This window comes from Convolutriloba macropyga, chromosome 8 (assembly GCF_964194025.1).
Source record: "Convolutriloba macropyga chromosome 8, txConMacr16.3, whole genome shotgun sequence".
NCBI classification, from domain to species: Eukaryota; Metazoa; Xenacoelomorpha; order Acoela; family Convolutidae; genus Convolutriloba; species Convolutriloba macropyga.
Window position 1 is genome coordinate 53330391 of NC_134475.1, and position 15067 is coordinate 53345457.

At 37.9% G+C, this 15067-nt stretch overlaps 1 protein-coding gene and 1 non-coding gene across 2 annotated transcripts; both read right to left on the reverse strand.

Moving 5' to 3' along the window:
* Positions 1–7007: 7007 nt before the first annotated feature.
* Trnas-uga (transfer RNA serine (anticodon UGA)) lies at positions 7008–7089 on the reverse strand. The gene has a single exon. It is a non-coding gene; the product is annotated as a tRNA-Ser (tRNA).
* A 948-nt stretch (positions 7090–8037) lies between these two features.
* LOC142344827 (dynein axonemal assembly factor 6-like) lies at positions 8038–15024 on the reverse strand. Its single transcript, XM_075396811.1, has 2 exons — positions 14463–15024; positions 8038–8534 (listed from the first exon to the last, which is right to left on the reverse strand). Exons 1-2 carry the CDS (start codon positions 14670–14672, stop codon positions 8172–8174), a joined length of 573 nt encoding a protein of 190 aa, XP_075252926.1. The 5' UTR covers positions 14673–15024; the 3' UTR covers positions 8038–8171.
* Between the last annotated feature and the right edge of the window lie 43 nt (positions 15025–15067).

The window sequence follows — 15067 nt, forward strand, 5'->3', positions numbered from 1 at the left end:
TGTTCACTCGGAAGAAGCGAGTAAATTTTTGTTGTGAGAACTTCCTCGATGTCATAGCCTACAAGTGTAGAGAAACTGCAATCTACTAGGCAAGTGAACAACAGCAACACTTGCTGCACAAAGAGCATCTAAACAAATCACTCAACATCACTGTCTGAATCAAAATAAGCTAAACGGAAAAATCCTGGATGCCGTGCATGATCAGCAACAGCTCTACGCGGTCGTTGAGGAACTGTTGTGGAACCTGAACCACTTTGATTTTCTGACAAAAAAACTGGCGGTGACGGAATGGCGGAACTTGTAGGGTTAGTAGTGTTTTGTAACCTATCAGAGGTAGAAGCCTGTCTTTCAGATAAATCAACCAACACAAGATCATCGTCTTCAGGGACGATGGGTTGAGGACTTGGTCTTACAGTTTGGTTGGAACGATTTCTGCGCAACCGCTGGTCTGATGGTGTAAAAGGTTTAATGCGATCGTAATGAGCAATCTGTTGTTTTTGAGTTTTGACGTCTTGTAGAACAAAATTAATTTGGTTAATAACCTTTTTCACGCAATGAGGTCCAGACCAGAAGCTCTTTAATTTAGGAGTTTGACCCTGTGAGCACACTGGTGAATGAAGAAGCACCAGGTCTCCTTCCTTATACGAAGGACCATGCTTCTTTTTGTCAAAGATAGCTTTTTGTCGGCGCATTTCCCATCCGTTTTTCTGAATTACGGACTCGAAAATGGTGGAAGATTCAACTAAACGTTGAAAAACATAATCCCGATGGCCAACAATTGGAGTGGGCAATGTTGGATATAGCATATCAACAGGCATGCGCATTTCTTTCCCAAAAACTAATCGGAAAGGCGATTGACCTGTCGACTCATGAACTGCAGAACGATAGGCCATCATGAAAGATTGAAGATGAACAGACCAAACTTCATGCCGTTCTGCGCAGTACTTTGCCAACCCATCTTCCAAAGTGCGATTTATGCGTTCCACTTTTGCATTTCCTTGCGGGTGGTAAGGAGTAGATCTTGAGCTGGTTAACTGCAGCTTATTGCACATATCTGCGAAAAGGCGCGATGTGAACTGCGAACCGTTGTCACTGTGAATATATTCAGGTACACCAAATCGGGTGACCCATTGATCTAAGAAAGTGCTACAGATTGTCTCAGCCTTGATGTTCTGTAGGGGTGCAGCCTCGAACCAGCGAGTAAAATGGTCTCCAATCATTAGGATGTATTTATAAAATTTCTCATTCAACCGACTTTCTGGGAGAGGGCCAAGGATATCAACTGACACGCAAAGAAAAGGTTCATAGAATGCCCAGAGCTGCATTTCTTGCTGATGTGATTGTTTGGGATTCTTTCGTTTTTGACAAGTTGCACAACCTGAGATCCAGGAGTCCACATCATTTTTCAATCCTGGCCAGTAAAATCGCTGACGTACCCGATCAAGAGTTTTCTTATTGCCTAAATGTCCTGAAGCAGGTGAATCATGCAACTGAAGAAGAACTTTTTGAACCTGGTTAAGTGGAACGCAACACTGATGGAAAAGTGTAGATCCATCCAGTTGTTGAAATAGCCGGTACAAAACACCATCAATAATTTTCAATGTCTCGAATTGCTGCCAGTAACACTGCAAAGCAGATGGTCTACCAAACATTAAGGATCGAGGTGGTTTCTCACCTGTTCGACACCATGATTTGACTACAGACAGAGTTTTATCCTGATCTTGCGTTTCTGAAAAGTGCGGAGACGAAGAAACAGATGTGACAGAAGTAGCAGATAAATTCAAAGGTGGTAATCTGGAAAGAGCATCAGCATTTGCAATAGTTTTTCCAGGCCGATGGACAATTTCAAAATTGAACATACTTAATTTTTCTAGCCAACGCGCTACTATTGCATCAGGCTCTTTGAACGAATAGAGCCAAACGAGGGCGCGATGGTCAGTAATTATCTGAAATTTTTGCCCAAGAAGAAATTCTTTGAAGTATGATGTGAAGAACACCACAGCAAAGAGTTCACGTTTCGTAGCCGAGTAGTTTCTTTGACCTTTTTGCAGCACTTTGCTAGCATATGCAATAACCTTTTCACCATTTTTCTGTTTTTGAGATAGCACTGCGCCAATTCCAGTAAGCGATGCGTCAGTACAAAGAACGAATTGATCCTTTTCATTTGGAAAACCTAAGATTGGAGCGGATACTAGCGCTGTTTTCAATTTCTCGAAAGCTTTTTGGCAGTCTGCTGTCCAATGGAACGTTGTTGTTTTATTCATCAATTGGTACAGAGGGTTCGCAATCAAACCAAAATTGAGAACAAACTTTCTATAGAAGCCAACAAGGCCCATGAACGATCTTAACTGACGAATAGTTTGTGGAACTGGGTATTTCTCCACAGCTGCTATTTTAGCAGGATCAGTGTGTATCCCGTCAGCAGAGACTACATGACCCAGAAATACTAACTTCGTTTGGAATAAGGAACATTTAGCAGGTGAAATTTTCAAATTTGCTTCCCGTATGCGTTGGAACACAAGTTGAAGACGATGTATGTGTTCCTCGAAAGAACGACCAAAGACTATAATATCATCAAGATAAACCAGGACAATTTCATATGTCAACCCTGATAAAACAATTTCCATTAGTCTTTGAAATGCTCCAGGGGCATTGCAAAGACCCATTGGCATCCGTTTCCACTGATACAGTCCAAACGGCGTAATGAAAGAAGTAAGGTGTCGATCTTCTTCATCAATCTCCATTTGATGAAATCCACTGCAAAGGTCGAGGCTAGAGAAGAAAATGCTTCCCTCGAGATTATTTAGAATATCTGATATGCGCGGAAGAGGCCACGATGTTTTGACTGTTTGGGCATTTAGTTTCCGATAGTCAATAACAAGACGATATGACCCGTCACGTTTCGGAACTAACACGGTTGGAGCTGCCCACTCGGAATGAGTAGGAGATATGAGATCTTTTTCTTGGAGTTTGGTTATCTTATCCTTGAGATCTTTTCTTTTAGAAGGATTCATTGATCTGTATGGCACTCGGCTAGGCTGGGCGTCATCTTTCAACTGGATACGCAGTTTATGCAAATTACATGAGCCTAGATCCCATTTGTCGGTAGCAAACACGTCTGCAAACTGCTTGAGTAGACTAAAAGCGTCCTTTTGTTGTTTTTTAGTGAGAGTGCTGAACTTTGATTTAAACAACTGCATCAAAGTTTCAGCTGAATTGATGTCAACAGCATTGAAACCAACAGTTTGAAGGACAGTCTCGTTGTAGGGTAAGATTTGCGCAATAGTTTGCGAAGGATATAAAGTTACGGAATTACAAGTAGGGTTAAGTACTCTTAGCCAAAATTCATTTTGAGAAACTGTTACAAGAGACGAGGCCACTAAAAGGGAGTTTAAACTGGTGAAACCTACGTGGGGCTCAACCAAACCCACAGTCGCGTCAGACGAAGTACGCGAACTGCTTGAAGAAAACTTATGTGCATGATGTGACTTTAGATTACATTTTACGAGTGCTTCACTTCGAGGTGGAATAAGGAAACGCGAAGTTACAGAACAAAGCGAAGTCTCAGTTGTCGGAGAATTATCCTCAAACCACTGAGACAACGGACTGATACATTCCAGTACTGCGTCACCTACATCTAATAAACCCCGAGAGAAGTCTACTGCACATTTTTGTTTGTGTAGGAGATCAAAACCGACCACACAAGGAACACTGAGGTGGGCACAAATGTAAAATTTGAAAGAAAACATGGGACCATTTTTAAACCAACGACATGGAAGCAAGCACATACCCTTAAATTGAAGCATAGAGCCATTTATGGCGGATGCTTGGATATCAGATGCTTCCAATGTAAGCGAAGGGCTAAAGTTGCTGAACTTGCCAAAAACATCGGCACGAATTACACTAATTGAAGCACCTGAATCAATCAGGGCAGGCAGTATATTATCGGCGATTATTATTTTGGAAAGAAGCGACTGTATGCCAAAAATACGCTTGTTTTGTGCCATGGGTTATTAAAAATGGAGAACAAACTCTTTCAAGGTGGACTATGGCGATAGAAGAAGCTATCGGTTAGAGTATGGTTTTGACTCTGGGCAATTACGTCGCTGATGTTGAGAAGAACCACAGTTCCAACAATTTTTGCAATTATTTTTAGTATGACCTTTACGATTACAACCATAACAAATAGTTGGTCCGGTGAACCTGACTTTTCTTTCATTACTGATTGAACGACTGTGTGAATTGTCAAGAAACGTTTTTCGCGGAGAGGAAGATTGACGACGTTCTCCGTGTTGCGATGGGCTACGAGAGAAAGTAGGTGACTTGCGTTTGTTAAACGGAGACAATCTGTAAGGAGAGTTGCTCCTGCGACCCGATTTTTTGTTCATCGGACGAGAACGTGGTTGGTAACTAACTTGTCCGGCCATGAGTTTATCAACTTTACGCGAAAGTGCTTCAATGGAACTCACAGAAGTAGATGAAGGCGCAGTCTCATTTGCATTTGCTTCAAGACGGTAAATTGCGTCGAAGTGGAGTGCTGATTCTAAGGCCGCGTTAATGTCAGCCGGCTTGTTCTTTCTTAACTCTACCCTTACATGAATATTGTGAAGGCCATCAATGACAGATTGAAGCACAATATGGTCTCTGATTGCCTGCGTGTCTTGGGGATAAGCCTTATTAGCTAGAAGTTTGAGCTCAGCTAAAAATTCACTTACTTTTTCGGACTCGCCTTGAATACGTTTTGCAAGGGATGACCGAAAAAATTCAGGAGGTTCCTGATATTGGCGCAAAAATTGCTTTTTAAGCTCTGAATAATCATTTTTTGTTGCGTCATCTAATGACTGATAAAATTCGATAGCACTGCCTCGTAAGCGCAAGGGAAAAATAGTATGACGCTTATCAATGTAAACCTGTTGACCAGCGCTGTCGTGTTGCGGAGTTCCATCACTATTGAATGCTTTTTTTAGCCAATTTTGTAACGAACTCAAGAGTTCGAATTGTGTTATATAGGCCTGAATATCACTTGTTCCGTTAAAAGGCTCCGGTAGAAGAAGTTTAGCTTCCAGAGCTGCGTCAGCCATTTGTTATTAATTACATGGAAATAAAAAATGCTGCACAAAGTTCCAACCTTGCGATTGGACCGGCAAGTCAGATATCGGTTGTTCAAAATTGTGGGGACCAGAAAAAGCTGGCCTCTAAGAGATAACAGAAAAGAACGCAGAGACTTTTTTTAACTTAGGATTTCAGGTCTCTCGTCTTAAGTTATGTATCGTTGAGGTTGCCGTAGCAGCCGCCGAAACCTCCCTTGCTAAGCCCCTTAGTCTTACTACGTGGGACCTACAAACACTGGGAATGTAGAAGCTGCGGAAGCAAGGAGCGTCTATTTTCCGATAAATCGGATAACGCTTGAGAAGCCTCTGAAATCAGTACCTATTTGTCAAAGCGTTCTAAAGTTAAAGGCAATTATTGCTCATCTAAGAAAAAGAACAACCGTTATCTGTCAAGCAGATCACAAAAACGACCGAATATTTGAGTTATTTTTCTCTTTTTTTTTTTTTTTTGAAAAGAAGGTAAAGAAAAAGCAGATGTTCCTGAAAATTGCAGGATAGCTTATTTTGGAAAAAAAATCCCGAACCTGTCAACAATATAACAACCCGGTAGGTATTAAAAAAAAACGAACGTTTGAATTGCGAATGCGGGATTCGAGATTGGGTTGTTTTAGTTTTTTTTGTTGAAATTAACAACTTCAATTTAATTGATCTTACCTTGTTTTCTGTGCTCTATCTTTTTCTTTGGAAAATCGACAAAGTAAGTTTTCAGAATATTGAATTAAACTGAATAGGTTATTTATAAAAGCTTGTTGAGAAAAAGCTCAACTAACTGGATTGTAAGCAGAAAAGTATCAAGTGTCGTTTGGGCGAAGGAACATGGCCAACGGAACAAATTCTCAATTAGCTCTTGAAACACGCAAAAGCTAAATAAATTGCGTGCCAAATTGTGTTATCAATAATAAATACACTATGGTCCAGTGGCACGAAAGTAAAACAAAGCTTGAGCGGAAAGGCGCTATAAGATTAATAGATTAATAGCTGGAACATTATACTGCCTAAGGAATAATAATGGGGTAGGGCTGTTACACTTTCAAGCCATAACTGTGCTAGCTTTTAGTAAATGCATATTGCCCATATATGTTCACGTATAAGATTACTTAGCTTTAACATGTTTACACATTTATAAATGGGGGGTGCCTAACTAAGCGGGGGGCGGGGGGGGGGGGGGCTAGCAGAAAAGATCCGGATTTTGTTACCATCTTCAATTACTGTGCATTGTCCTTATATTCTGTGGCCCATTGAGTAGCTCTTGGTCTACGCGATGGACGCTGAATTGGCCGACATGGCGTTTAGCCGACGACCAAAAAAATGAGAAAATTAGCCGACAGTTTAATGTTAAATGCGCTAGTAGAGGTTTTAAAGCTCCGATTGGTCAATTTAAAACGGTTTTTCGCAAGCCTGGAAATTAAGCGCAATTTTATCAACTAGCGTAACAATGGTCTATTATCAGTGGTCTATCGTTTTTTCTTGTCGGCTAAACGCGCTGTCGGTCAATTTTCCTAGCACCGCTCTACTCATATTTGATGTCTTTTATATAGCTCCTTAGTTTAGATCGCTATTCAATTCAACTCTGATGGTTTCAATCACAATCCGTTAACACACCCACCCCACCCCCTATCGCATGTTGAATGGGAGTCATACATACTAGTGAGGACGGTACATTTTCTGGTACCACAGTACTATTTCCTAGCAGATGTTAGTTCTAGAGAGCCTACTGAGGTATTAACGGAAATGTTCTTCAGTTTACATTATCATATTTACAACGTTCCTTTTTCTTAATTTCCATAATTTTACATATACATAATTTGTTTACTTATCTATCTATACTTGTCAATACAATTTGCTTTGCTGGAACTCTTTCTTAGCAATTCAATACAATGAAGGCAAAAATGTATTCGCTGCGAGCAGGGTTCGAACCTACGCGGGAAGATCCCATTGGATTTCAAGTCCAACGCCTTAACCACTCGGCCATCGCAGCTTGATGTTATTGTGACAATCGTATTTGAATTTCCATATCGATAATGCCAAATTAATAAATAAATTTAAATTTAATATGCCATCAATTGACAATAGTTATTATAATTCCTCTGTTGCTTTCCAGATTACAATGGATAATAGCGAAAGACGAAAACCATCTTCAGAAAGGACAAAAAGAGAAAAACGGAAAGCATTTTATTCCAACAAAAATCACAAAGGATCTACATCTAAAGGGAAACTCTTCACACAGTTACGCAAAGAACAGACAGTGCGATATTTTAACAAAACTTTGAAAAATAAGCTTTTCACTGATGCTGCCTCAACCGATAATGAAAATGATGTACAATCAAACTTGACCACAAAATCAGACGAAAGTAAATATTTTAAGAATCAGCCTTCAAAATTCACAACTGAGTTTAAGCCAACTAAATATGATGATAATTCGATCAGAGGAAAACGGCAAAAACTCAAACAAGCGAAAGAAAAATTTGAAGAATCGAAAAGGGAGAAAATTTTGCAAAAAGAAAAAGAAGCGGAAGAAAGAATGGAGAAGCAGAAAGCGTGGAAGCAAAAGAAGAAGCAGAGAGCTGAGATAACAAGGTTGTTGAATAAAAAGACGAGTAGAGGTCAGCCAAATATGAAGGCTCAATCGAAAGCACTGTTGATGAAAATAGAACAGAAGTTTGGTCATGCTAGCTCAAAGTGAAGCTGGTAGAGAGAGAACATTATTTTAGTTTGGAATCGGTGCCGGAGTAATGTTTACGTGGGAAAACGTAAACAATGGTGGGCGATATTGACTGCTGAGCTCATAATGTGTCAAAAGACATATTAGAACTTCAAAACATTGAAAATGAGATGTTGACGTTTTGTTCGCATAAGTTGACTTGTTTGGCCCTGGCTCTTGTTGAAAATGTACTACGCTAAGAACGCTTTTTTTTGCAAAATTGAGTATAATCGTATAATTTGTGAATTCAAGTTCAAGAATTATGATCATTTTAAAAATACTGCAGCAAATTGAAGGCTTGAATGAAATTAACAATAATCTGGCATTGAGTATAAAATTTACAATAAGGTAAAATCTATTCATGATTGATGTAAAAACTCGTACTCGCGGTTTAAAGGAAGAGTTAATGATAAAATTCCGGTATCGATGTCAAATTTAGCTTTCCCTTTCTGGTCATCAATCGGATGAGGCAATGAAAGAGTTAAACGATGAGATTTTGTCCGACAATCGACGACATCTGATCGCACATCCAGTTCTATGTCTTTGGCACTGGACACATCCAGCCAGATGCGTAGGATGAGATTGTCAGCACAGGCCGTTGAGGGGTTTTTGTATCCCATTTGAAGGAACATGTCCTCTGAAGAGACATTTTGGCTGAAGTTGAGGTCGTACTCTGGTTGAGGTCGGGGATCGTCTAGGTCCACCACTGGTTTTTCTTCAACCTGAAGAAAGTTGTAATTAGACTAAGATGTAGTTGACCGGAGTCTAATTTGTAATTTTTACGCCTGAGTTTTTGGCTTTGCGTCAAGCAAATGTTTGAAAATAATATGGTAATCCAAGAACAATGATATTTGATCTATAAATTTCCGGCATGTAACATTAACAACGCCGTTATTTACAGGATTGAGATTTTCAAAAAAATATTTCTCATAGGCATTTTTTGGGTAACTCGATGTGACCTTTGAAATTAAATGTTGATCTATACCGTAGAAATTTGCACTGGTAGACACAAATGAGCACTCTCAAAAAAGCAAGTTGTAACAGAAATCAAGCATTTGAAAAAAAAATGTACTAGAGAATTAGAACGAGGGTAAAAGTTCGGCGTACAAACAAAGATTTAATCTATTAACTTCAAAGAGCGTTGAATAGGACGGACAAACAAAATGTGCTATGGACGACATTTTTTTAAAATCAGGTATAAATACGACATCGGGTAGTTTTTATGTTGCCGTCTCTAATATCGATAGATCCTAAAGCAAAACCTTCATTTGCAAGTAGTACGAGTTTTTAAAATTTTGAAAATCGAAATGTGAGTGAAGAAAAATACAACGAATAAAGAGAACTATCTGGTTAGTTACGAATCTGCTCAATTTTTTCTTTTTATTGAGAAGAAACAAGTCCACAGGAACCCACTTAGCAATACGCATTCAAGCTAAACAAGAGGTTCTCACCGTTTGAATGCAAAACAACGCAAGTGTTCGAGATATTTGCAAAAATAATTACTATTATGGAGGAAACTTCTCGCATAAACGCATATTATGACGAATAATTCTTGATCGATTGCTTAAACTATACGAATCATTCCAATTTTTAAAAGTTTTTAATAAATGGAATCTCAAAGACAATGATTGCACAACTTCAAAGCAACTTAAAACTACAATTTATTGAGCACGCTTCAGCTCAAACAAAAATGTTTGCCCTTTTGTTCAGATGTGTAACACCTGGGGATTCAATTGCACTTTGCACTCAGTAGTTCTGAAATAAAAACATAACAATAATTTTAAGCACAACAAAGACTGGCTGACTTCGGTATTGTTATTTTATTTCGCCTAATAAAGGAACAAAGGCAATATTATGTCAGAAAACTTTTAAATTTTGCGCGGTTCAAACGCGCGAAAAAAACAATACTCAAGATTTCTCCAATTTGAAATTTTGTTAACCCATGTTTAATTATTCTCAAACGCAGTTTGTAGCAATCATTTTAGTCCTGCGCTCTCGCAAAAACCCAACAATTTAACTTTTCGTTCTCATAAACCCAACAAAGAGCTGGAACCCAGAGACCATTAAGTGGCTGAGCAACTCTCTTAAAGTCTTACAAGGCTTTAAGGTTGCGATGCAGCAAAAAAATGTTGAGGAAACATCAATTTATGGTGTGAGGGTGCGCTTCTAATCTTTAAGTTTGATCCAATCCCCTCGTCCTCTCCCTCCCACCTGGTCCCTCAACCACCTTCCTTGCTAGGCTAGAACATCACTCCGCCCGCTCAAACTCCCGCAAGCGGGAGCCCCATTGATTGCATCGCTACGCCCCATCTGCCCACTACCAAAGCCAACCGCTCGGCGATTGTTTACGAGAAATTCTCACAACGTTAGAAGGTAATGTTTTATAAACAATAGTTGAAATTATGCTGCAAGTTTGGTGGTTATCAGAACTCCAAGTCCCTTTCGGACAAACATTTTTGTTTTGCATTTCTGTTCAGCTCCACAGGAGCAACTTAAGGTTTGATGGTTTCAAACGACAGGGTTCTATCTATGGTAAAGTAGGTCGTAGTATGGCAACCAATGTGGACTTTATTACAAGATACTATGACAGAAAGAGACGTGAAAATTAATTTCAATTAAGTAGAGGCTACATTTCTTAAACGATCTTTTGATCAATTTGACACCAAAAAGATTATCTTTCAGAATAAATTGTAAGTAATTCTCTTCAGAACTTTCCCGTGTCGGGGTTTGATTTAATTAGATTCTGACTAATTTACTTGATTTTTTGCTCCCAGTTTGTGGCAAAGATTAGTCGCAAACAGCTTTGACTTCTGTTTCAAATAAGCAAATTAATTTGACAGCCTCTGCAAATTAGTTCATGAGAAGCAATTTTTTATATACGCTCATAGGTCAATAAGTTTAAAAATTAGATGTTGAAAATGATAAAAACTGCTTTTCACAAAAATGCACAGATTTTAGTGTGAATAACTTGTTCTCCTTGCCAGAATTCAATCTGTTGAAATCATTCAGATTGGATGTTAGTGGATTTTTAAATGCTGAAAAAACCCACATTACAAAACCCCACAAATTAAAAATTTTCTTGCTGAGAAAATAACTTAAAGACTCTTGGATTATTTCGTTAATCGGCTTGCTTTACTTGACGCCAGAAATAAAAATTTTTGCCGTTTGATGTTAATTTAATTGTTGCTGAAAAAATAGTTGAATTTGAATACAAGAACTAATTGTTTGGTTCTAAAACATTTGGAAAAAAGTTGTTTGAACTTTAACCTGAAAAAAATTGGATGTTACGGAGTCAAATCTTCGTTCTTACTAAGAAGGTTGTAGGACAAATAAAGTGCTCAAATATCTGAAAAGATTTTGCAGTTTCTCGGGTTTTCTCTTGACAATGCTTTGCATTCGTGAGATATTTATTCTGCTTTAATTTACAAACTTGGTGAGAGTGGTATATTGGTCGTCATTTGTAGAACGTCATTTGCACAAAGAATGTACAAATCAAAACCAATTATCCAACTGTAATAAACGTAACCGACTAATGTCGGGCGAATTGCTCTCAAACGACCGGCGAGCGGTTGGCACGGTTTAGTGACCTCAGGGGACTACATCTTAATCCCGTTTCTGAAGACGAAAGTCAAATGGGTCAGACGAAAAATCGGCCAAGCGAAAAATTGCATAAAAGACAAACAGGTTTAATAAATTTGCTACAAATTGCTTTTGAGAGCAATTAACAATGATTTTCTAAAAAGTGCCTGTTAGATCAGTTATGATAAAAAAACATTTCAACTATAAGTCATTGATAACGATGATGAAAGATGATGACATTACGCAAGGATGATGACATTACGCAAGACATTAATATCATAATAAACAATTCAATGTCTCAAGAGACTATCCATATCCCTGTTTCAAGCCAGAAATAGTTTCACAGGCTCAAAGATCCATACACTTGGAACATACAAATTTTCCAGAAATTTGAAAAGTTTAAATTTTATAAATAAATTACTAAAACTGGAGTCATAAAAATGTTGATCACCATCCCATTAACTCTAGAAACTATGCAGCCGCTTATTATCAAACCTTGGAGGAGGTTCGAGGGCCTCTGTTGCCGGAAAAAAATAAGAAAAATTGCAAAAATTTTAAAAAATTGCTTAAATTCGTGATATTAAAATCTTGAAGAACATTCCACTACATCTCTAAACTATGCAGTAATATATTATCAAACTCTAGAGGAAGTTTCGAGACCTTTGAGGCTAGAAGGCTAGAGAAACCTAAGAATTGACGAAAAATTTTAGCTAACTTATAAAATTTAAAGTTTTATAGAAAAAAATTGCTATAACTTGTGATATTAAAAAGATGAAAAATAATCCATGCGCAACAAAAAATTTTCAGTAGCTTATTATCGAGTCCTAATGGAAGCTTCCCGATCTTTGAGGGTCAAAAAATCTGATTAATGAGTATAAATGTCAGAAAATTGGAAAAAAATGGCTAAAAATATCAAAATTATGCTAAAAGTCGTGATGTGAAAATCTTGCAAGACATTTCAATTAATCTAAATATTATACAGTAATCTATTTTGAAACCCTAGAGGAAGTTCTTTGGCTCTTGAGGCTGAAAAAATTTTAAAAACTACAAAAAGTTTTAGAAAAAAATGAAAAAGGGCAAGTTTTATCGAAAAGTGCTGAAATTTGTGACATTAAGAAATTGAAAAAACTATTCCATGGCCAATAAAAATTTGTCAGTAACTTATATTATCAACCCGCTTAGGATGTTTTCTCGCCCTTGGGTCTGAAAAGACCTGAATAGGGAAACAAATGTCAAAAATTTGGAAAACATTGAACGTTTTGTCAAAAAATTGCAAAAATTCGAGATGTTAAAATGTTGAAACCATTCCATTACCACTAGAAACAATGCTGTAACGTATTATCAAACCATAGAGGAGGTTTTTTGACAACTGGGGCTAATAAAAATCTAAAAATGTCAAAAATTTTCAAAAAGCTTGAAAAAAATTGCAAAAAAGTATAAATTTGCGTTTTTAGCAAGCCGTTGTTCGTAAGTAGCTAGCCACGGAGGGGGGGGGGGGGGGGGATTTACACCGGGGGCAGATTGGGGGCAACACTGGGGTGGAGGGAAACAGCGCGGTGGGAGTGGGGCAATAGGGGGGTCAACAGTGGGGGTGTCTTCAACCTCTAAGAACCGCCCTTCACACCATAAGTATAAGTATAAGTATCCAAAACAGTTTGAGCTGAAACAGAGCTGAAAAGCTCTAAGAGCAAAAACGTGAGACGAAAAATCGGTCAAGCGAAAAATCGCATAAAAAAAGACCGACAGGACTAATATAATTGCTACAAACTTCGTTTGAGAGCAATTAACAACATCTCTCTATTTAGAAATTTTTGAAGTCTGTAGTATTAAAATTTAGGAAATTTTATTGGTATCTTTTCCGTTTGCCCCCCCCCCTCCCCCTTAGTTCGTTATGCACCTCTCAGATACAGAACATGTGCCCTTACATAGTTAATCATATTAAAAAATGGAATTTGCTCCTGGTGGTCACAGTAATACGCAAACACTAAGATAGGGGTACAAACGGAGAAGATTCAAATCTTATTTTGGTTAAATTGCGTTTTTTTTTAAAATTTTGCTGACCAATATAGTTGAATTTTTTCAGTATCTTTTCAATTTTTCATTGTCTTGAGCTCAACAAATCAAAACTTTTCTCTCTCATTTATTCTGTTTTTTTAGTTGCGCTCTATCTAATAACAAGAAATTTAAATTTTTTACTGAAAAATGTTCATATAGCTACCCAATGAGACATCATGTTTTATGTTTTGATGCCGAGAAACCACCATGTGGACTCTGATCAACGCAAATTGAATTATCGGTTCTATTCTGTTTCGCCCCCCAGCGCTTTTTATGACCCCCAGTTACAATTTATATGCTATATAGCACGTTACTATGCAATAAATTAGCACGTGCGCCTGGGGGTCATAAAAGATTTATGCTCACTAAGCTGGGGGGGGGGGGAGGGGGGTGGGAAAAAATAGATTCAAATTATCTTTGATTCAAATGAAGTTTCACTATTCAATATTTTTGTCGAAGAAAACGCCTCTAAGAGTTGACGCTTTTAAAACATATTGACGAAGAACCAAACATTTATGTTGTGATTATTGTTGACATACTAAATATGAAGATCTGACCGTTAACGGTACTCAATAGATGAATTTTTAAAACAAATTTTGGACAACTCAACCTTTTCTATCAGAATTGGCACTCAATTACATTTAAAAACTGCTGTTTTTCTTTTTGGAAATTGGGATCTATTTTTTTCAACCCCCCCCCAGTGTTTTTTATGACCCTCAGTTACAAATTATGTGTTGTTATATTGCACATTACTATGTAAAAATAATGCACGTGCGCCTGGGGGTCATAAAACATATATTCCCACTAAGCTTGGGGGCCGAAACAGAGTAGATCCGAAAATTGTTTCTGCCTGTCTCCCACTGAAACTTCTGATGTAGTGCGTATTGTCTTAGCCATTGACTAGAAGCGAATTTCGGTTTTGAATGAAAGATAAATATATTATTATCAACATCATAGCGCATCGAAAAAGCGCTTCATTATAACGGAAGTCGATTCCTTTTCAAGCCGCAACTTACCTCACTCTCGTCCCAAATCCCGTTCGGATCTGTTTGCAACTTCTCAGCTGGATTTGACGAAGTTTTAGTGTTCTTGCCAATGGAAGCAGGAGTGAAGGTGTTCTTGATCTCTCCCGTGTCCAGTTCATCGTCAGATGAGTCATCCTTCTCTTCGGGGTCTTTCAGCAGGGTCTGCAGTTGGGTTATGCTATACATTGATGTCGGATCCATGTTATATATAAGAAGGAAAAATATCCAAGTGTAATAATATTTGTCAAAATGGTACTGGGGATCCAAATTGGTTAAATTTGCGCTAGAGTTGATTGTTATTATGATTATAACCGATCTGAAATAAATAATAAGACCAAAAAACTGTGCATCAGAAATGATCCTTAATAAGAAACTTAATTAAATTCTAGATAAGGTACTGGAGCGCAAGAAGAAACGATAAAGTACACTGCAAATAATGATAGTCAGACTGCTATTCTAGTTTTCAGCGCTGCATTTGTAATGATCAATTTTTCTTCACTGAAGATTAGGTAGAAAATTGCACGTGCTTTACTTTACAACGCTATCTTTAATACGTAGTTTTCTTTCTTCAAACGCTTAATATATAAATTTGATTT